Source organism: Schistocerca nitens, chromosome 10, assembly GCF_023898315.1.
Source record: "Schistocerca nitens isolate TAMUIC-IGC-003100 chromosome 10, iqSchNite1.1, whole genome shotgun sequence".
Lineage (NCBI taxonomy): Eukaryota > Metazoa > Arthropoda > Insecta > Orthoptera > Acrididae > Schistocerca > Schistocerca nitens.
This window is the reverse complement of record NC_064623.1, coordinates 146,821,416-146,843,728: the sequence shown is the minus strand read 5'-3', so window position 1 is coordinate 146,843,728 and position 22,313 is coordinate 146,821,416. Positions and strand designations below refer to the sequence as shown.

The 22,313-nt window shown below is 43.2% G+C and overlaps 1 protein-coding gene across 1 annotated transcript in view; it reads right to left on the bottom strand.

Moving 5' to 3' along the window:
- The window catches only part of LOC126209943 (cytochrome P450 4g15-like), a 75,453-nt gene extending 53,867 nt beyond the window's left edge, over positions 1-21,586 (bottom strand). Inside the window, exons 1-2 of the mRNA XM_049939059.1 lie at positions 21,341-21,586; positions 2,718-2,951 (exon numbers count right to left, since the gene is read on the bottom strand). Coding sequence (XP_049795016.1) covers positions 2,718-2,951; positions 21,341-21,586 — 480 coding nt within the window. The remainder of the gene's footprint in view (positions 1-2,717; positions 2,952-21,340) is intronic.
- Positions 21,587-22,313: the final 727 nt, after the last annotated feature.

The window sequence follows — 22,313 nt, the reverse complement described above, 5'->3', positions numbered from 1 at the left end:
TGCATTGTCCTGTTGGAACAGCAAGTTCCCTTGCCGGTCTAGGAATGGTAGAACGATGGGTTTGATGACGGTTTGGATGTACCGTGCACTATTCAGTGTCCCCTCGACGATCACCAGTGGTGTACGGCCAGTGTAGGAGATCGCTCCCCACACCATGATGCCGGGTGTTGGCCCTGTGTGCCTCGGTCGTATGCAGTCCTGATTGTGGCGCTCACCTGCACGGCGCCAAACACGCATACGACCATCATTGGCACCAAGGCAGAAGCGACTCTCATCGCTGAAGACGACACGTCTCCATTCGTCCCTCCATTCACGCCTGTCGCGACACCACTGGAGGCGGGCTGCACGATGTTGGGGCGTGAGCGGAAGACGGCCTAACGGTGTGCGGGACCGTAGCCCAGCTTCATGGAGACGGTTGCGAATGGTCCTCGCCGATACCCCAGGAGCAACAGTGTCCCTAATTTGCTGGGAAGTGGCGGTGCGGTCCCCTACGGCACTGCGTAGGATCCTACGGTCTTGGCGTGCATCCGTGCGTCGCTGCGGTCCGGTCCCAGGTCGACGGGCACGTGCACCTTCCGCCGACCACTGGCGACAACATCGATGTACTGTGGAGACCTCACGCCCCACGTGTTGAGCAATTCGGCGGTACGTCCACCCGGCCTCCCGCATGCCCACTATACGCCCTCGCTCAAAGTCCGTCAACTGCACATACGGTTCACGTCCACGCTGTCGCGGCATGCTACCAGTGTTAAAGACTGCGATGGAGCTCCGTATGCCACGGCAAACTGGCTGACACTGACGGCGGCGGTGCACAAATGCTGCGCAGCTAGCGCCATTCGACGGCCAACACCGCGGTTCCTGGTGTGTCCGCTGTGCCGTGCGTGTGATCATTGCTTGTACAGCCCTCTCGCAGTGTCCGGAGCAAGTATGTGGGTCTGACACACCGGTGTCAATGTGTTCTTTTTTCCATTTCCAGGAGTGTATTTCCTTCCTCTTAAGATTTCGGCATACGATACAAGTTGCATTGTGCGATTTGTGCTTTTGCCAGTGGGGGGGGGGGGGGAGGGGGGGGGAGATGTCTTGGGAGGTTAGTATAATTACATATGTTACTAGCTTGGACCGTGGCGTTACCCATGGTTAAACAGTCATTTATAAATAGATGTTAATGCCGAAACTCACTATTCACGCGTATGCACTATCAGAAAAGCCATCCCTTGTTATATCTTTAAAAGTACATTATAGGTAAAGCTTATTTACAAAATCATCCACATACAGGTATACGACGGGAATTCAAAAAGTAAAGGCACATTTGTGAAAAGCTCCACTTATTCTGATGATAGGAAACTGAAGCGCGTTATTTTTCTACGTAACCTCCCTGGACTTCAATGCAGTTTTCCCGAGGTTTTACGAGTTTTTTTTATTTCATCAGAAAATAGGTTTTTCGGTTGCATCTGTAACCAGTTTTGCACCGCAGGAATGACGCTTTCATCACTTTCAAATCTTCTTCCTTGCAGCGCTTCCGTTACGGGTCCAAACATGTGAAAATCACTTGGAGCCAAGTCTGGACTGTATGGTGGATGTTCCAGCACCTCTAATCTCAACTCCTTTATTGTGTCGGCTGTCCGTTTGCCAGAATGTGGGCGAGCGTTATCTTGCTGCAGACGTTTGGATCTGATTGCAGACTTTAGTTTCGTACGCAACACATCACATCCACCATACAATACAGACCTGTCTCTAAAGCCTCGTTTACGCTGGGGCGACGTCTTGCAACATTGTGGCATGCTACGGAAATGTGGCGTGCGTCGTCTTGTACCATGCTACAACAGGCAACATCTTTCGGCGTACGTTGCATGTGGCATGTTAATTTATACCAAACCAACAGAATTTGTGCCACACGTGTGTCGGTCTTGCAGTATAAAGGATGATGAAGCATCGCAGCGGCGGTGTACTTGGTACTTGCACGTGCAGCTAACAACGGAAATGAAAACCAAAGGAAAAGAAAACGATGGTGGAAGAGAAGAGTATTTAAAGAAGGTCCACGAAATAGTATCCTAGTAACTAGAAGCAGACGATGATGCATTATTTAGTAATGTGTGCTTTCGTCCCAGGCGCGTTAGTCCGCGCCATACCATTGCCAAAAGGTGGCCTAAGGGTGAATGTTCGCACAGGTACCGGGCCGGTCACCACCCTGTGTCAGGGCCCGGGGTGGGACTTTCAGCCCCCAGCTCACCCAACTCTGCGGTACGACTGCTGCGGTATGACTGCCACACTACTTCCCTCGCAAGCTCGCAAGTAAACGGGTGACGCACCTTAGACGAAAGCAACAATGACGACATGAGAATGATGATTTAGTTCTAAATGTTTTGAAATGCTTAACTACTACATAACACTTTTTCAAAATTAATAAGCAAACATATTAATAGTATTAATAGTAAGACTGTATTAAAAACTTTCAGTGCTCGGCTCCACAAATTTAAATTATATGTTAAGTTTTATCCAGTGCGTGGGAAATAAACATCCCAGGTAGGGATGCACAAACTAAAACCAGAGGAGGGGATGGTCTGATGCAGAGGGGGGGAAATCCGCCCCATCCCCCCCTGCAAATCGCACACTGACAAGTTGTAATGTAGCCTAGAAGGTGAAGAAGCGGATGCAGTAGCAGACAGTGCCACTGTCGCACAGCTAGTGGGCGAGTTCAGTGCCTTAGTCGGGCTTACCTGTATGAGGGCCATGACGCGTCTGATCGCCGTAGAGGCCTCGTGCTCCGGTAGGTCCGGTATGAGCCGGTCGGGGTCGGTGCCGGCGGCGGCGCTGCAGAAGCTGCGCATCGCGCCGAAAAGCGCCGCGGCGTGCACGTCGGCGGGGGCGGCGCCGCCCGCGCTGTCGCTGGCCAGCCGCTCGCTCACGTAGAGGCCGCCCTCGTGGAACGCCTCCAGGAAGTTCTCCAGCAGCTGGAACACGCCGAGCCCGCGCTCACTGTACTGAGCCCACCCGCAGAGCCCGGAGGTGCAAAGCTGATGCTGCGCCGGCCGGGCACTTTGTAAAACTGCGCTCTTCTTTAATAACTTCTCTTATGTACTGACAACATTTTCATTATTTCCAGAAACACCTTAAGTGTTTCGCCATTCCGTCATTTTCAAATGCTATGAAGTACAACAAAATAACTGGTATCAGAAGATATGAAACTAGGAGGGCTGTTCCAAAAATAAGGTGACTTTTCTGCCCGCCCGGCTAACCGCGCGGTCTAACGCGCTGTTTCCCGAGCGGGAAATCCGCCCGGCGGATTAGTGTCAAGTTCCGGTGGCCAGTCTGTGAATTATTTTTAAGGCGGTTTTCCATCTGCCTCGGCGAATGCGGGCTGGTTTCCTTTATTTCGCCTCAGTTACACCATGTCGGTGATAGCTGCACATACACTGTCTCTACGTACACATACACCATAATTACTGTACCACGCAAACATTTACATTTGCGGTTACATTCGTCTGGTAAGAGGTGTTCCCGGTGTGTGTGTGTGTGTATGTGGGGTGGGGGGGGGGGGGGGGTGCGGAGTGGGGGTCGTTCACTGGGGGCCGAACCGCACAATAACCCTGGGTTCGGTGTGGGGCGGCGGTGGAGTGGGTGACCTGCTGTAGCCTGTTCTGGGGTTGTGAACCACTGAGAGCTATGGCGGTACCAACCTCTCCGTCGTTTCTAGGTCCCCAGTGGCTTTTCGAATTGCGCGGGCAACGTACGTTCGATAATCGATCTTTTTTTCTGTTATTCGCATGTCCCGAACATGTGTTCACAATTTAAAGTGTTCAGCGTATGTCTTTTGTTTTTGACAGATACAAGGGCTAGACGTGTTTTAGTGTGCTCGGCGATTTTTTATTATCATACGAAATGGAGCACACAATTTGCATCAAATTTCATGCGTAATATGGAATCAAGTACTCTAAATGGAATTTTGACAGTGACATACGGTGAGTCTGCTAAGTAAAAAAAAAAAAAAAAAAAAGAAAATTACAAGTGGTACAGGCACTTCCAAGATGACCGAAAAAATGCCAATGATGAACCTCGCTCTGGTCGCCCCAAGACATCAACAACAGATGTTAACATCCAAGCTGTGAATTACCGTAAGAGAGGTTGCTGAGGATGTTGGCATATCGGGCGGCTCGTTTCATGCAATTTTTTCGGATATCTTGGCTATGAGACGCGTGTCAGCCAAGTTTGTCCCAACTTCTCAATTTTGATCAGAAGAACCGTCACAGGAGCTGTTGAATGTCTTCTATAATGATTTTGATTTGCTCAAAATGGTCATAACTGGTGATGAAACCAATGCCCACTTGTCCCAATGGAAGCATCCCAGAGACCCAAGACCGAAAAAAGCACTACATCAAACGTCAAAGCTTTGCTCGCTGTTTTTGTTTTTCAATTACCGTGGCGTAGTGCATTATGAATTTTTGCCTCAGGGTCGTACGTCCATTGACGTTATCACCGTCCGCGAGAAGCAATACACAAAGAACGTCCGGAATTGTGGAAAAACAATTCATGGGCTTCAGTGCACCAGCTCATTCATCGTTACTTGTGAGAGATCTTTTAGCCAACAACAACTCGACAATCATGCCTCAGCCACGATATTTACCGAATTTGGCCCCTGTGACTTTTTTCTGTTCCCAAAACTGAAGAGGCCTATGAAAGGACGAAGATTTTCAACGATTGAGGAAATAAAAACTGCATCGCTGGAAGCACTCCAGGCGGTACCAAAAAATGCTAATGAGAAGTGCTTCGGGGATTGGAAGAGGCGTTGACGCAGGTGTATTGTATCTGAGGGGGCTTACATTGAAATATAAATAATAAATATTTTTTCATAAAAATATAAAGTAACCTTACTTTTTGAACACAACTCGTATGTTACATTTCATCATTGGTAATTGGCATAGTACAACGACTACAATATGACTTTCAAGTTACCAGTCTTACGTCAGTCACATAAAACTGTTCGTTAGGTACATTGTACCACGTCAACATTCTCAGTCACGAGACAAGGGCAAACTGCTATCGAGAGAACATTTTGGAATCCAATTGGGCCAAACCACTCGGAAGCACTGGATACGTGGTACACGCTGCATTTTGGTTTGTTTACAACTACAGTTTTCATCTTTACATCGTTGAAAACAGTTTCATCAGTATATATGGAAATCACTTTACAATGTTTTACAAAAATGTAATCATTACAAAAAAGTGTATAAGAGATGTTTTGAGTTTTGACAACTTAAAGCACATAAATTACTAGTATCAGTAGAACTTTATAAATATCATTTCATAGTAATTTACAAAGTCTGGAAATACCAGCTGAGGCATGTAGCATTCGTGTATGACGAACCTGAGGTGCCCACGTGTTGCTCTTTCTGACAATGGAAGCAAATGTACGTCTGTACAGGAAATTCAAATCATTTTAGAGGCGCAAACTTGGAACCTCATACATAAATTCCATGAATAACATACGACAATCATTCCAGATTGCCTACGTAATTGAAACGCATTACCCCTCAGCATCAATTTAAAGCACCATCCAAAAAACAAATGTTCAAATGTGTATGAAACCTTATGGGACTTAACAGGTAAGGTCATCAGTCCCTAAGCTTACACACTACTTAACCTAAATTATCCTAAGGACAAACACACACACACACACACACCAATGGCCGAGGGAGGACTCGAACCTCCGCCGGGACCAGTCGCACAGTCCATGACTGCAGCGCCTGAGACCGCTCGGCTAATCCCGCGCGTCTATCCAAAAAACAATCATGTGAAAACTAGTGCAGTATTAAGGTTAATGGTTTACTGGTAATTGTGCTACCTCACGTAACTTGCTCCCTTTTTACTTATATTACATGTCGCAGTTTTCTTTTTGGCCTATTTTTTTCTCCAAGTGTCAAAGAAAACTCTTACAGAAATAGGTATAATTATATCACAAAAATAAGCGGCGATCGTACGTAAGGTAATTGAGCAACTGAAAAATTAATAATTATAGAGGTTACTATGTGATGGGAAGGGAATTGGTTACAATTGGCACACTTGAAATAACGTACAAGAGATATTCTGTGATTGTATGACCATAAAACCGTTTTCTGTGAACAACAAGCACTGTAGAACGGCATGACCCAATTAAAGAATGAGGCAATGGCATAAAGGGTACAGAAGATTAATCTTTTCCGATAAATGGCGTGCCATTCTGTACACTGGGAAACTCACACTCTAGACTTAATGAAAAGCCTTGGTTCAGCTACGTTTGCAGTACGCATGATAGCAGAAGTAGGTGAATTAAAAATGAAGAAGTTAGTTTATTCGGGCAAATTCCATTCACTAATGAGTTATGGAATCATCTTTTGGGGAAACTCCTCTCACAAAATTCAGAAACGAGCCATTAGAATACATCTGGTGTCAGTCCTAGATCATCATGTAGAGACGTCTTTAAGAAACTTGGTATTCTAACTACTGCTTCTCACTACATAGACTCACTGATGTCCTTTGTCATTTGCAACATGTCTCTTTTTACACAAAATAGTGCAAAACATGATTATAATACCAGAACCAAAAACAACCTGAATAAGGACTATAAAAGCTTAACATTAGTACAAAAAGAAGTCAAATACATGGGTACTCAAATATTCAATAACTTACCAGAGCACACCTAAGGTCTTGTAATTGATAAAGATCGGTTTGAGAGTGAATTATGTAACTTCCCGTTGGCCAACTCCTTCCACTCCATCGATGAATGTCTTCACAAGCTCATAACTCTGTCTGCATTGGAATTGTACAATATCTATGTATCTGAGTAAAAAGAAAAAAAAATAAGAAAAAAAGTTTCGACTCTTTCCACATCCCAGGAACTCAAGGGATCCGTGGAAAACGGTAAATGTAATGTAATGTATTACCCCCAAGACTGCACAACTTTTCGTGACTTCGTCCTGTATTTTGTTTTGTGGACAAGATGAGTAAAAGTATAATAATTCACTACACATTTAGTGTCATTCGCTACTGTTGGTCAAAGGGCGGTAGAGTTTTCACAAGTGGTTGCTCAGCGCTTGACTTTGCATGGCACAAATTGAAAACTCTTGTCAACAGCGCTACTGTAGCTATTCCATAACGCTGTCGCGTAATTTTATTAACAAGCTTTTGTGTTCACATTATTACAAATAGTTGTACAAGATTTTTTAATATGTCAAGATTAATCTTCTGTACCCTTTATCCCCCTCCCCCTTTCTTTAATTGGGTCATGACGCTTTACAGTGCTTGTTGTTCACAGAAAAGGGTTTTATGGTCATACAATCGCAGAATATGTCTTGTACGTTATTTCAAGTGTGCCAATTCTAACCAAATCCTTTCCCACGCTATAGTAAACTCTATAATTTTTAATTTTTCAGTTTTTCAATGCCCTTACGTACAATCGCAGCTTATGGTCGTGATATAACTGTACAGGGTGTTCAGTAAGTAACCATTCAGTTCGTAACTGGCCGTACTAAAGTCATGGAAGAGATGCTGGAAGTGATCCCTTTGAACTTGAAGACACAGTTGCACACGTTTCTGCATGTTCGTGAAGACGTTGTGCAGAACATCGGGAGTGGTGTTCCGAATGTGACGTGGCAGCGCAGTTTGGAGTTCTTGTATGGTGTGCGGATAGCCTCATAGGCCTTTCCCCTCAACATATATCACAGAAAGTAATTCGGTGGAGCCGAGTCGGGTGAACGCGGAGGCCAGAATCCTCGAGAGACGGTTCGGTCACCGAAGACGTCCTTCAAAAAGTTCACCGCCTTCTGGGCGGTGTGTGCAGTCGCCCCATCCTGGTGGAACCACGTATTCTCAATTTCGTCCTCATTCAGTTCACCTTCGAAGGGCTGTACCGTCCTGTACTTATCGTGTCCTGACAGAAAATCCGCCCAATGATGCGTTTGCGTCACGGCGCACCAAACCCCAATCTTTTGATCATGCAGTGGGAACACCTTAAATTTATGCAGATCCTCCGTGGTCCATTCACGTAACCCGAGAGGTGAAACCATGCCTCTTCCGTGAACAACGTCGTGTCAAGTATCCCCTCACCACTTGATGAGGACATGGAGGGGCGTGTGGTCAGAACACCGCTCTCCCGGCCGTATGTCGGTTTACGAGACCGGAGGAAGGGCAGAAACAGGTAGCAAAAGTTGACAGGCGCCGGACGAAAGGTGTGTCTCAGTCTTAGCACGACCGACATTTTGTATGGATACACGCACAGTGACGTCCGGAGACTCTTGTGGAAGATGTAACATAAGTAAAAATGGAACGAGTCACGTGATGTAGCACAATTACCAGTGAATCATTAGCCTTAATACTACACTGGTTTTCACATGATCGTTTTATAGATGGTGCTTTAAATTGATGCTGAGGGTTAATGTGTTTCAATTACGTAGGCAATCTGGCATGGTTGCCATATATTATTGATGAAATTAATGTATGGGGTTCCAAGACCGCGCCTCTAAAATTCTTTGAATTTCCTGTACAGATGTGCATTTGATTCCATTGGCGGAAAGAGTAACACACAGGCGCCACGAGTTCCCCAAACGTGAATGCTACATGCCTCAGCTGGTATTTCCAGACTTTTCACCCCAGCGCCAATCAGCGCGTTTTTACAACATATTAATTTCGACCACTCAATAATCTGTTGCACATCTTTTTATAAGGAAATACTTTTCTGTAAAACATTGTAAAATGGTTTCCCTGTTTACTGATGAAAATGTTTTGAATGATGCAAAGATGAAAACTGTAGTTGTAAACAAAACAAAATGCAGCGTGAAATTGGAAATTTGTGCTAAGTTCCTATGGGACCAAACTGCTGAGGTCGTCGGTCCCTAGGCTGACGCAATACGTAATCCAACTTTAACTTCCGCTTAGGACAACACAGCCATCCTTGCCCGAGGGAGGACTCGACTCTCTGACGGGAGTAGCCGCGCAAACTGTAGCATAGGGACTGATGACCTTAGCAATTAAGTCCCATAAGATTTCACACACATCTGAACATTTTTGATCTGTGGCAAGGTTCCTGAGACCGCGCGGCTACAACGCGCGGCAATGCAGCGGCTACCACACATCCAGCGACGTGTAACGGTTTAGTCCACTTGGTTACCAAACTTTTCCCGCGTTAGCAGTTTCGTGACTGAGAATTTTGACGTGATACGAGGTACCTAAAGAACAGTTTTATGTGATTAACACAAAGTGGTAACTAGAAAGCCATAGTCTAGTCATTCTACTATGTCTCTTAGCAATGGTGAAATTTAACATACTTTCATTTCTTCTGATGCCAGATTTCGTTGTGTTTTATAGCCTTTCAAAATGACGGAATGTCGAAACGCGTAAGGTGCTTTTGAAATAATAAAAGTGTGGTCAAGACATAAAAAAGTTGTAAAAGTGCATCAAAGTGGCCGCTTCGTGTCACAGCGTTTTCCTGCAGACAGGAACTGCTGCCTGCCCTAGCAGTGGGCAGGATCGCTACATGCTGTGCGTGGGACTGAGCCACGTCTCACAGCCGGCTGCGTGGCAGGAACAGAGCTCTCGTCGACAGCACACTCACACGGGGCAAGTTCGCTCCCGCGCGGAAATGCAAACACCTTTAGGGCCAAGGTCGCTTTATTGATAAGTGAGGTAACATGTAGCGCACCACATATAAAATGCTTCGATTCTCTTTCTTCGCGGTTTTCTCACCGTCCATGTTTCACTGCCATATAATGTTGTGCTCCAAACGTACATCCTCAGAAATTTCTTCCTCAGGTTAAGGCCTTTTGCCAGTACTAGTCTGCTTTTTATGTCCTCCTTGTTCCGTCGGTGAAGGGTTACCTTGCTGCCTAGGCAGCAGAATTCCATAACTTCATCTACTTTGTCATCATAAGTCGTGATACTAATTTTCTCGTTGTTCTCATTCCTGATACTTGTCATTCCTTTCGTCTTTCTTCGATTTACTCTCAGTCCATATTCTGTACTCATTAGACCATTTCATTGAACAAATGCTGAAATTTTTCATGGCTTTCATACAGGATTGCAATGACATCTACGAATCTTAACTATGATATCCTTTCACCTCGAATTTTAATTCTACTCTTGAACTTTTCATTCATTTCGAACGTTGTTTCTTCGATGTATAGACTTAAAAATTGTGGCGAAAGATTGCGTCCCTGTCTTATACGCTTTGTAATCCGACCACGTCGTTCTTGGTCTACCCATAATATTTCGCAGGAACTATCCACTTCAATTTCACTACAAGCCAAACTACTTCTGACAGCAATCAATACTCCACCACCAATTTATTTAATCTATCCCTTCTGAACACTGTTAGATCGTTAGAAAAAAAATTCTGCTGAACTTATTTCCGGCTTTAGCCAGCTTTCTGTAACTATAACTATTTGAGCTTAAGTGCTTTCTATTAGGGCTTGGAGCCCTGGTTCTTTCCGAACACATCTACGACAATTTACAACTACAATTCCGGTCGTTTCTACAACTACCTTACTGTGTTTTACCTACCCCCTTTTAGACGGACACCCTTCCTGTGGTTCCTTCAGGCCCTCTAACCTAAAAGATCGCCCCCGCTACCCGTGCAGCCGCCTCCTGTGTGTAGTGCTGGTAGCACTGACTTCATTGGTTTATCGTCACACCATCTGCGCTGCCGTACACTGTCAGGTTGTGTAGGCAACTATATGGCTCCAGTTGACCGCAGTGAGACAACAACGGTTCAAATGCATTCCAGAGGTGTTGCACGGTTCAGGGAACCGATTTTAAAATTTTCCCGGTGAACTGAATGTTCAAACAAATTTAGGAGTTACAGCCAGTAATCGTTCAATACACCCCACGGTATTTCAAATGGACACAAAATTCCCCATAGCTATCCTTACAAATTGCTCGTATGTATCACTATTACCGCTAAATTAAAAAAAAAATCTATTATGCCTTAAAGAACGTGCTACCTCTCTCCCTCGTTTGTACATTAAGCACAATATCAAATCTACCTCAGTGAGCTGATATTTCTAGTTCTGCAAGTACATCAACCTTTCTTCCTTTCTTCGCTACGCGCGCGACCTTTAAATCTTCTTCAGTGCTTTTTTTGTGTGTGTTTGTCTACCGCAGACATACCGTAACTGTCCAGTCTTGAAGCGTCACTGTGCTCTTAGCACATTGTTGGAAATTATCATCCTGTCTGTCCTACGTTCCTCACCTCGCTTGATTCACGCTGTTTTTCATTTCATACAACACTGTTTATTCCAGTTCATTTTTCCCGCTCCTGAATTAATGCCTAAAACTATGGAAGACGTGCACTTCATTCACCATTCAGTGCTCGTATTTCATATTTCTAATCCCAGCATTCTGGTATTCGGTAATATAACAATTCTGGCCCTGTTAATAATTTCTATGGGTTGCCTAATTTATTTGACGATGTTATCAGTTTGTGTCACACTGATCTGTGAGAGGAGCTCGGTGCTAGGAATATTCTTCATTTATGGGCAAGGGCAGCAGTATTCCTAGCAGCCACGATGGCTTCCCGTTTCCCATCCTTTTTCCGTTCGCCAAGGTAGCAGGTGGTATCGTTTGAACTTTCAGTAGTGGCCAAAGTTTCTCCTGTTCTCAGTACCCCAACCTGGCTAACCAACCTTCTATCTGCTAACGTCGCGAGGTCGTCTCCCTGTGAGATTACGGCCCTCTGATTGGCCAGTTCAGGTGCGCGCTCGATTATCGCGGGCAGGCGCCAACCGCCCTCCGCGGGGTGGATAGTGGACAAAGGGGCAGTAGGCAGGTCTAGTGTGACCGTGCCTGAGGCCGGAGGTGCTGCTTCCAGGAGATGAAGTTTCGCCAAGCATGAGCGCCGACGTGCACTGTAGCTTCGCGCCCTGAGGCCCAGAGGAAACCATATAGGTCATTTTACTGATGTGCATCCCTTAAATTACGGTTTACGCAATTTTTCCGGTTATTAAGACTGTAGGTTTTCCTTGTAAAGTTAGGCATAATATTCGCGATGTGTTGGTTAGTCTCAGTAGCTTGCAGTTCAGTACTAAACTGTATGCTTTCATGCTCACTTTTCCTCTTCGACTGGCAGTAGCTCTTTCAGTTCTCCCGTGAAAAATTTAGAATTTAGGTCATCCTATCTTGGAAACCTGTGCCCTTTGTCCTACGCCGCCGGCCGGAGTGGCCGTGCGGTTCTAGGCGCTACAGTCTGGAGCCGAGCGACCGCTACGGTCGCAGGTTCGAATCCTGCCTCGGGCATGGATGTGTGTGATGTACTTAGGTTAGTTAGGTTTAAGTAGTTCTAAGTTCTAGGGGACTGATGACCTCAGAAGTTAAGTCCCACAGTGCTCAGAGCCATTTGAACCATTTGTCTTACGCCACGTGGTGAGTGTCTTGCGCCCCTTCATGTTTCGTTAACGTAGTCGGACCGCGAGCCTAAGTTATTTAGTATCGCCTGTATGAATCGTTTCGCGTCTAGCTGGTTTTATTCCTTTAGTACAGTCTTTGGCTGGTTCATGGCGGTGGTAGTTGCATGCCTGCAACCCCTTCCTTTAGTAAATTGAACACCATTTGATAATACGGCGACCGTTCCTAAAATTCCTTTCCTCCTGCTATCGTGGCTTATTATGAACGTACGTTGGGGCAGGCTGCTGAGCTCAATTCTTTCTTCCCCCACCCCCATTTGATTGTATAATTGTTCAATATTCAAGTGTTAAATAAATGAGTCCTTTAATCTTTACATTCTCCCTTTCAGTACGTGAAATAACCTTTAGTATCGCAGTAGAATAATGCAGAACTATAACGGTTGCTATAAGGTCGTTCAGGTCTCCCGCCTATAATGATAGGATAGAGATTCAATATCGCGCGCCTGGCACGACCATTGCACGCATGGCACCGATAATAGTAATAATAATTTTCAGTCATCCCCCGTTGATAAACTGGGAAGTGTTCACGGCTTAGTGTACTTGAGCACTAAATCCACTTGATGTGGTGGAAGTAGTGGCCTTGCCTTGCCTTGCCGTGCTGGTTTGGAAAAAAAATAAAAATTACAGCCCCTAAAGCAAGGGATAGTAACCAGAAAAAAGAACGCGAGCCACCGCTTTTAACTATATCTAACGAACTTTTGCACTTGGAATTCGAAAAGGACGTTAAAAAATTAAAAAAAGATAATCACTGAACAACGTCCTCAAGCGTTCGTGTATTCGAGGAAGTGTTATAATATGAACCCCACTACACCTAAATTAACATCAAAATTAAAAGTTCACAAAGAGAATCACCCAATTAGATTAGTCATTAATGCGGGAGGGAGTCCTGTTTACAAATTGACGAGGTTGCTCAACCAGTTCCTTATGTGTTTAGCAATAACTACTAGGGGTGTAACAATGTAGCCTAGATTAACGAAATCAAGATAAGCCGACCACTGAATTCTCCCGACTAGTCTGCCTGCTACGGTACATGATCATTGTCGTTATCTTCACATCCGCAACCTCCAGACCTTAAGATAGATTATATTAGACATAAATATTAAATGACTGTGTATCATAGTTGACTTGTTATAATGCTGGGAGACGGGGTTTCCTGTTGAATTTGGAGAAGACACACATCGCTTACTTTTTTTTTCTGCGTTTCCGCCTTTGCTCAAATGGTTCAAATGGCTTTGAGCACTATCGGACTTAACATCTGAGGTCATCAGTCCCCTAGAACTTAGAACTACTTAAACCTAACTAACCTAAGGACATCAGACACATCCATGTGCGAGGCAAGATTCGAACCTGTGACTGTAGCGGTCTCGCGGATCCAGACTGAAGCGCCTAGAACCACTCGGCCATAGCGGCCGCCCCCGCCTTTGTGCATATTTGATTTTTATTTGTATTGTACCGTCTTCGTACAGAACACATTTCCTGTGGTTATAGGTGATTTTTGTTTTGTAATAAAACTGTATTACCTGGAAAAAGATATTTACACCCCTACAACTAAGCAAAATAACACGCAGTTTTCGAAATAAGCCCCCTTATTTCAGTCAACTAACCACAAATTCACAAACAGAATGGTCTTTGAGGACTTCCAGATCTACTAAATTATGGCGTAAAGCTCTGTGTCAATTTTTTTATAGATTATAGTGATGGAATAAAGATTCGTGTCAGACAAATTTGGAACCACTTATGCGACTGATGGGAATCTTTTTAATTAATAGATAAATACTCTCGTTGTGTTCTAGTATTTATTTTGCTATTTTAGGTAACAAACGGAAGAAGCAATGTCGATTATAGTCAATCAAGCCGGCCAAAAATTTGACGCCAGTCAGCCAGTGTACTCTTTTGTGGTACGCTGCGTAAAACTTAGGTTGTATATAAAATTGCGCAGTACAGAATTAAAGATTTCAGCAAGATCTAGATTAAAAAATGTCGAAAAACAGCTTGAATCTCTAAAACGCAACAAAGCTCCAGGGCCCGACGGAATTTCTGTCACGTAATTTGCTTCCGAATAAGCTCCATTCTTGACCGTAATTTACCGCGTGTCTCTCGAACAAGGAGTGAATGGAAAAGGGCACAAGTCACAAGGACATTCAAAAAGGGAAGCAGAACCGACCCACAGACATTTCGCCCAGTAATATGGAGCAAATGTGCGGGGCCCCTATCAGGCTGGACTAACGGGAGTCATATAGCAAACACAAAGAAGGCCAGCACGAATCGTAACAGGCTTGTTTGACTGGCGAGAGAGCGTCAGGGACATGTTGAGAAGTCAGAATTGCCAAACACCCGAAGAAAGACGTATATCACGCCAGAAACACCTTGAAAAATTCCAGAGGCAAAATTGTGGCAGAAGCGATGCATATTCTTCTTTTCCTTCTCCACCCTATGCATATATCTCGCGAAGACAAAATATGGTAAGTAAGAGACTAAGAACTCGCACAGAGGCAGTGATTCTTTCCGTCCGTGAATGGAATAGGAAGAAACCTTAACGTATGGTACCCCAAAGTACCCTCTGCCACACACAACACGGTGACTCACAGAGTACGGATGTAGATGTAGATAGTATTAAACCTTTGATGTGCATTTAGGCCAAAAGTCTAGTAGCAGAGTGAGCAGCCAAACATTCATTTTTACCAACAGGTGCTTGTGCATTCTAACCTGTGGCATGCCATGTAAGTTTGTGAGGCAGGAGGGTTAAACACATATCATTTATGACTTTGGTGCAATGTATTCATTTCAGGTTCCACATCAGATGAGCATAATGAGATTGAGGACTCAGCACCGCCAATGCCTGCCACTTCGAATGGTCCAGGTGATCAGGTGAGCTGCGCTTCAGCTACATTACCTGCAGATAACACTTACGTTTCAGGGGGTACATTCCGAAAACGACATCGGTCTGCATATTGGGACTAAACCATCTGATAGTGTGCTTGCCACCATACCACAAAAGCTCTGGGAACCTCCTGCTGAGTACAGTTACTCACATTCCACTCATAATAACTGTGGGAAGACGGAAAGAAGGTTTCTGAAAACAGAGCACTTAGATAAATATAAACCATGGTTAGTTTTGTCTCCATCCAAAGAAGGTCTATTTTGCAAAGTGTGTCCTTTCTTTGCGCCTACTTTTAAGGGTGAGTATCATGTGGAAATGAAGTTAAACACAATAGTGACTGTACCTCAGACAAAATCTGCTAAGTTATTAGGTAAAGATGGTGACCTGGAAAATCACAGTAGAGCATTATATCATCAGCAAGCTTTAGGACGTGCCAAAGACTTTTTGGTTTCTCATCAAAATCCAAATAAATCGGTTGAAAATCAAGTTGACACCTACCGACTAAAGAGAATGCAAAAAAAAAAAAAAAAAAAAAAAAATAACGAAAACTTTTCCTTTTCAAAACGTAATATTTCTTGGATGGCAGAATACACCTTTTAGAGGACATAGAGATGAGGACTCTGTTTCTTCTAATGATCCTGAACTATCAAATAAAGGCAGCTTTAAAGAGTTGATGAAATTTCGCGCCGAAGAATGTGAGGGAACTGAATTAGAAGCACAGTATAACTCTGGTAATAAAAGACGCACATTTTTAAGTATAACTGTTCAAAATGAGTTGATTCAAAGCTGTGGCAAAGAAATTATTTCTCAGATAGTAAACAGAATCGAAGAACACAAATTCTACAGTATTGGGTGTGATGAGACAACTGAAATCAGCCACAAAACTCAGGTGTCAATTTTTTTAAAGATATATTTATAAAGATGTGATCAGAGAAGATTTCATGTGTTTCATCAATCCACGTGAGCCGCAGACAAACCTGTGGAAAGAAAACTTCAAAGCTGGATCCAAACTAAAGAAAAACGAAGATTTCTTTTCAACATCTGACGATGAAAATGATCAACTTGAGCCTTTTGAAGATGGCTGTGATTCTAATAAATGTAATAAAGGTAGAGCAGATGAAGAGGCATAAGATCCCAAAATGACTGGAATACAGTTAGGTACAACTGTGATAAACACTATGAGACATCTTAATCTCGACCTTAGTAAATGTATTGGTATTGCAACCGATGGCTGCTCTGTCATGAGTTCCGAGATGTTGGAGCAGTTGCCACAATAAAGAAAGAATGTATTAATGCTGACAGAGCCCAATGTTTCAACCATTCTTCGCATTTATCTATTTCTAAGTGTTCTGGTGTGCAACAAGTGAGAAACTCAATTGGTATCGTTAAGGAGGTTGTTTCATTTTTTACAGCCCCTCCAAAAAGAAATACTGTACACGTTAAGCATACAGGCAGTCAGCTTGTCTCCATGTGTGAAACAAGATGGGTAGAAAGGAAGTTACCTGTAGTGCCGTTACTTAAAAAATTTAAAAATTCGTGTTGTGCCTTGAGGAAATTTCACAATGGTCACATTTTTCAAGTGACACCTCTAGTGTAACAGCTACGACGCTTTTATATGCTATCAGTAATGAAGAATTTATCTTAACTCTAGTGTGTCTTGCTGATGTGCTCCGTCAAAAATTGCCTCTCAGTAGATTTTTTTCCAAAAAGAAACTATTGACGTTACAGAAGCAACTAATACCGTAAACGACACTTTATCAGTCTTAAAAACAAAGCGAGATAATGCAGTTGCAGAGTTCAGTTTCCTTTATGATGAAGCGAAGAGAACCGCAGATGTTGTTGGAAGCACCATCTGAACACCCAGAATTACATCTCACCAAATTAACAGATCTAATGCTGCTCCATCGAATCCAGAAAGTTATTTTAGGGTTAATGTCTTAATTCCCATTCTCGACACAATTAGCAACGATCTTGGAAGCAGATTCTCTAAAAACGTCCTAATTCTCTTCAACCTGAACACTCTTCTACCAAAAGTCTGTTCTTCGCAGACAAGATCCGTGGAGTCGGTGATTAGTGATACCGAAACAGTGGCTAGAAAGAATGAGATTTTCAGTCTGCAGAGGAGTGTGCGCTGATATGAAACTTCCTGGCAGATTAAAACTGTTCGAGTCTCGGTATGGCACAAAGTTTTAATATGGCAGGAAGTATATCAGCGCACACTCCCCTGCAGAGTGAAAATCTCATTCTGGAAATATCCCCCAGGCTATGGCTAAGCCATGTCTCCGCAGTATCCTTTCTTTCAGGAGTACTAGTTCTGCCAGGTTCGCAGGAGAACTTCTGTAAAGTTTGGAAGACGGGAGACGAGGTAATGGCACAAGTGAAGCTGTGAGGATGGGGCATGAGCCGTGCTTGGGTATCTCAGATGGTAGAGCACTTGCCCGCGAAAGGCAAAGGTCCCGAGCTCGAGTCTCGGTAGTGCACACAATTTTAATCTGCCAGGAAGTTTCAGTGGCTAGAAAGTATTATAAACTGTTTGGAATGGATGAAAGTGACTGCATCTCTAATTTCGGGGCAGAAGTCAAGTTGTGGGTGACAAAATGGAATCTTTAATGTCGATCCTTTCTTGTCTTCCTGTCTCAACTGCAACAGCCGAAAGATCTTTCTCTACAATGAAATTGATTAAGACTTGGTTATGAAATCGTTGTGGGTAAAACCACTTAACTGGGCATGCTTTATCGTAAGTACGTAGGGACGTTGTTATTAACAAAAAATATTAGATAAATTTATTGCAAAGGGTGAAATGAGGAGAAGATGTATGCTTTCTGAGGTCTAGATGTTGTTAATCCAGCTGATGGGAAAAGATAGAGTAATTAATAATTACGAAAATATATTAGTTTTTGCGCTTTTATAAGAACTGCAAAGACTACAAACCACCTGCTAATGTGCATAAAACGGATCAAATATGTACTTTACAAATAGAGAGCCAATACAAAAAGTGTTAACGTAACTTCTACCAAAATTTAAATCACTCACTACACAGAAATATATCATATTATATTCAAAATTATTGTTTTATATCTCTTATATAAGTTTGTAATGACTATTGCTCATAGAATTTTTTTTCAGAACTGGTATCATTCTAAACTGTTTAAAAATTGAAAACGTAAAAAGAACTATGGATTTATTTATGACTTTACTAATAGTGTTTTAAAATAAAGTATTTCAGTTTACAAAACGCTTATGTAAGATGATACTTTCCTGTTAACAATTATGTAAATGTAAGTAACTATGAAACGACTTTGAAGGCCAGACGTCTGTATCCCCAAAATAAAGCACGTCTTTCCCGCGTCTTTGATATGTCTTTTTAGTCTCAAAAAGCTTGAAATGCTACATTTTAAAGACTTTTTTTCTTTGTTTTCTAGGGAACACCCCAGGTTCTTTTTCTTTTCGAGGCAATCACCCCCCCCCCCCCAACCCACCGCATAAAATTTCTAAAATTCTCCACTGGACAGTACCCGATACAGCTTGGCTGCAGTCCCACGTGAAACGGAAATCCAAAGAGGTTCCAGCAAACGCGGAGAATACATAGAGCAATGTTTACAACAGGTTTACTCTTATGATGAACAGATTATACTAGGTAATATATCTGCACCTAACACAGCTGATGCCAAGATATAGGCAGTTTGCGAATTTATTTGAAATTACCTAGGTAGTACTTTAAATGAAGAAACTTTTGTCAAGCTGCGTCCTAAATACGAGACGTGTTTCGGCATTTAGATTACGTAACTATGGTGTGGAATGTCTACTAGTTCTTTATTCTCTTCCAACAGGAACAACAACAATAGATCGTGGTCACTAACTTGGGAGACATGCGTTAACTCGCGCGAACTGTTCACGACAGAGGTACACGCTGGTTTCACGTGGCGCAGTCGGGAATTGTGCTCAGATAAAACACTTTAACTTCTTTTTCCTCCATACTCTAGTCACCTGTGGCTTCACTACCAACTATAAAACCAGTCCCAATACTTAAGCTACGTTTAGTACACAGCAACGTATCAGTTAAAATGAGCCAAACGTAAAGAATCCAATGGCCACATTTCTCGCTGAAACCCTTCAAATGTTATTGTGCACAGCTCTTGGTTCAAATGGCTCTGAGCACTATGGGAGTCAACTTCTGAGGTCATCAGTCCCCTAGAATTTAGAACTACTTAAACCTAACTAACCCAAGGACGTCACACACATCCATGCCCTAGGCAGGATTCGAACCTGCGATCGTAGCGGTCTCGCGGTTCCAGACTGTAGTGCCTAAAACCGCACGGTCACTCCGGCCGGCCTGCAGGGTTCTAAGAAGTATCACAGTAAGAATGACCAATATCGTAAAAACATTTCTCATCATCGAGCCGTGATAGGAAACTGTAAGATATGAAAGGAACCATTATGTGTGCCAGTTAGTTTCCTCAGACTCGAATGAGAGATATTGTATACATTAGTGAAGAAAGCGCGCAAATGCGAAGCATGTCTTTTTTAATATCTTAAAGGAAAAGGAGAACCTCAACTTCAGTAGTTGATGTAGCTTTGCTTCATTTACATACAGTATTTTTTACAGTTTAATGAGCTTTCATTGTTTACAGGAGGAAAACAGGAAAACTATTTTTTTTCGTGTACTGCTGCTGACAGTCCCCCAATGAAAATCGCTCGTTACTTCCCTGTGTGGTCTTTTCTGTAATTTTAACTTTAGCATTACATCAAACAACTGTTTACACGTAGTTAAGCCCTGCAGCTAAACTGCGAAATCAATAAAATAAACAAAACACATGCTGTCGCCTTTGGCTTCAGACATAGCTGCTAAATAAAATTGTAATAGAGCAATTGCACGTTGTCAATCAGTTTATTACTGGTTCCAAAATATTTTGTCTGTTAACATATTGCTTCCTGCAAGGTATCTTGCACCGTTACTTTTTAAACACATGGGCGTCAGGACAACCAAATAAATATAATATCGAGCAGTATGTTGTTTCTAGCTATGTACAAGTGAGACTGTTGTTTATTGTTTATTTTTGCTGTCAATGGTTTCGATATCCAAAGATATATGCAAGTAAGTTGCACCCCACTTCGCGAGGTATGAAATGACGAGTGACGTTGCAACCTCTGGAGCTGTATTCAGTGTGGCGACTACTCTTTCTTGAATATTATGTTATTCGCCCCTTGATGTTATTGATGGAACGATATGACTTATGGTCCGCTCTAATACAGTAATTTCTTGAAATTCAATGTATGTTGAACAGTGAATTGGAAGATGTGCGAGTGGGTCGGAGATTAAAAGCTCATATCCTCTGTGTTCATTCGTATGAGATCGCACTCTCAGTTTATATTCAAGAAAATGAGAAAAAGTTTATTATTAACAACATTTATATCGAAGACTTACCAAACCGTATCTTTCTTTTCTCTAAGTAAGTGTAGCACAACGTAAAACTCGCTGTGTAGCAGTCACTTTTAAAAATTACAACTCGACCTCCGACAATTTCCTCTCACTGTACATCACTTTTCACACCAATAATTAATTCTTAGTGTATTGTAACGTAACATTTTGCGTTTCTCGCCCAACTAGTTCAACGAATGCCATTACTTGTCCCTTTCCATTCAGTAGTCTTTCAACTGTCTTTGTCTTCCTCTGATTTCACCTTCTTGCTACATCTCCGGGTATTGTACTCATGCAAAAGAAACTATAACGGTACAGTATTTTATATATTAGTTTACAAATGTTACGTAGCACAGATTGCATAAATGAAAAGGAGGGAAAAAATCAAAGAACATTCCGTCACACATTCACGACAGTTTTGCAGCTTTCCCTAGTACTGAAACCACGAACCGCCTCTGTATCCGAGATAAATATCACAAAAAGCCTACAGTTTGCTCGGGATGACAGTGAAATCCCCTTTATGTGCGACCGTAGCATGATGATGCTGCTTTATCATTTTCCACTATTGTATTTTAGATAAGCTTTGTAAGTCTTGACATGTTGGTTTTGACTCACCTCAGAGTGAAACGTGGGGTTGATGAGTTTGCGATGTGTCTTCCACCGGCTACCGTTGAGGGTGAGTAATCCGTCGCCGACGAAGGGCCACATGGCGCTCGTGGTCAGGGGATCTCGTTCTACCAATCTGGACGTCACCAGGATGTGTTGTACGTCGTCTGGGTGAGCGACCATTATCACCAGTTTCGGGCCCGCGTAGAACCTGCCACCACGACCACAGCACCCAGACTTTTTATTTGCTGGCATGGCGGGAAAACAGCTGTATGTATACTGAAGTCTGCAGAAACTGCGACACTCACTGGAACAAAACGTCACAGAAAAGCTGAAGCACGCAAGAAGAAGCTTTACTGTACTGCTCTAGAGACGTCCACTAGACCGTCCAAACAGGCCTCGAAAGGCCTGGTGTACCGACCGACCACCCTGCTTGCCAAGAGGGCTCACCAGACCCGTACCATAACCTACCTAAGTGCTGGCCAAACACGGCGCTTAACTTCGCTGATCTGACAGGAATCAGTGTTACCGCTGTGGCAAGGCCGTTGGCAGATACATCTAATACTCATAGATAAACTAAGGGTTTATGAATTTGATGGTATAGCTAACCAATGAATAACGTGTTTAATGAAAAGCAAGCATAAACTTGTACATGGTAATTAAAGAATTAAGGCTTTCACGACAGGATGACGTAGCTGCTCGTAAACCTTTCCGGATGCGAGGTCGTGGTCCAAGAAACGCTTCTGTTCCTGACGTTTCGTCCAGGACTGCTTGGACATCCTCAGAGATGCTCCTCCGCTGAGTCTTACCGACTGACCGGTCCGAGCGACATATATACTGTAGGAAAGAGGTACATGGTCGAAATAACACGTCATGAGCAGAGATAGTCCTTGTCAAAGATAATACTTAACTATCGGTTGTCATCTTGTCAACGATGAAATTGTATAGTGATTCTGCAGAGCTACTGTCCATATGTCGCTAA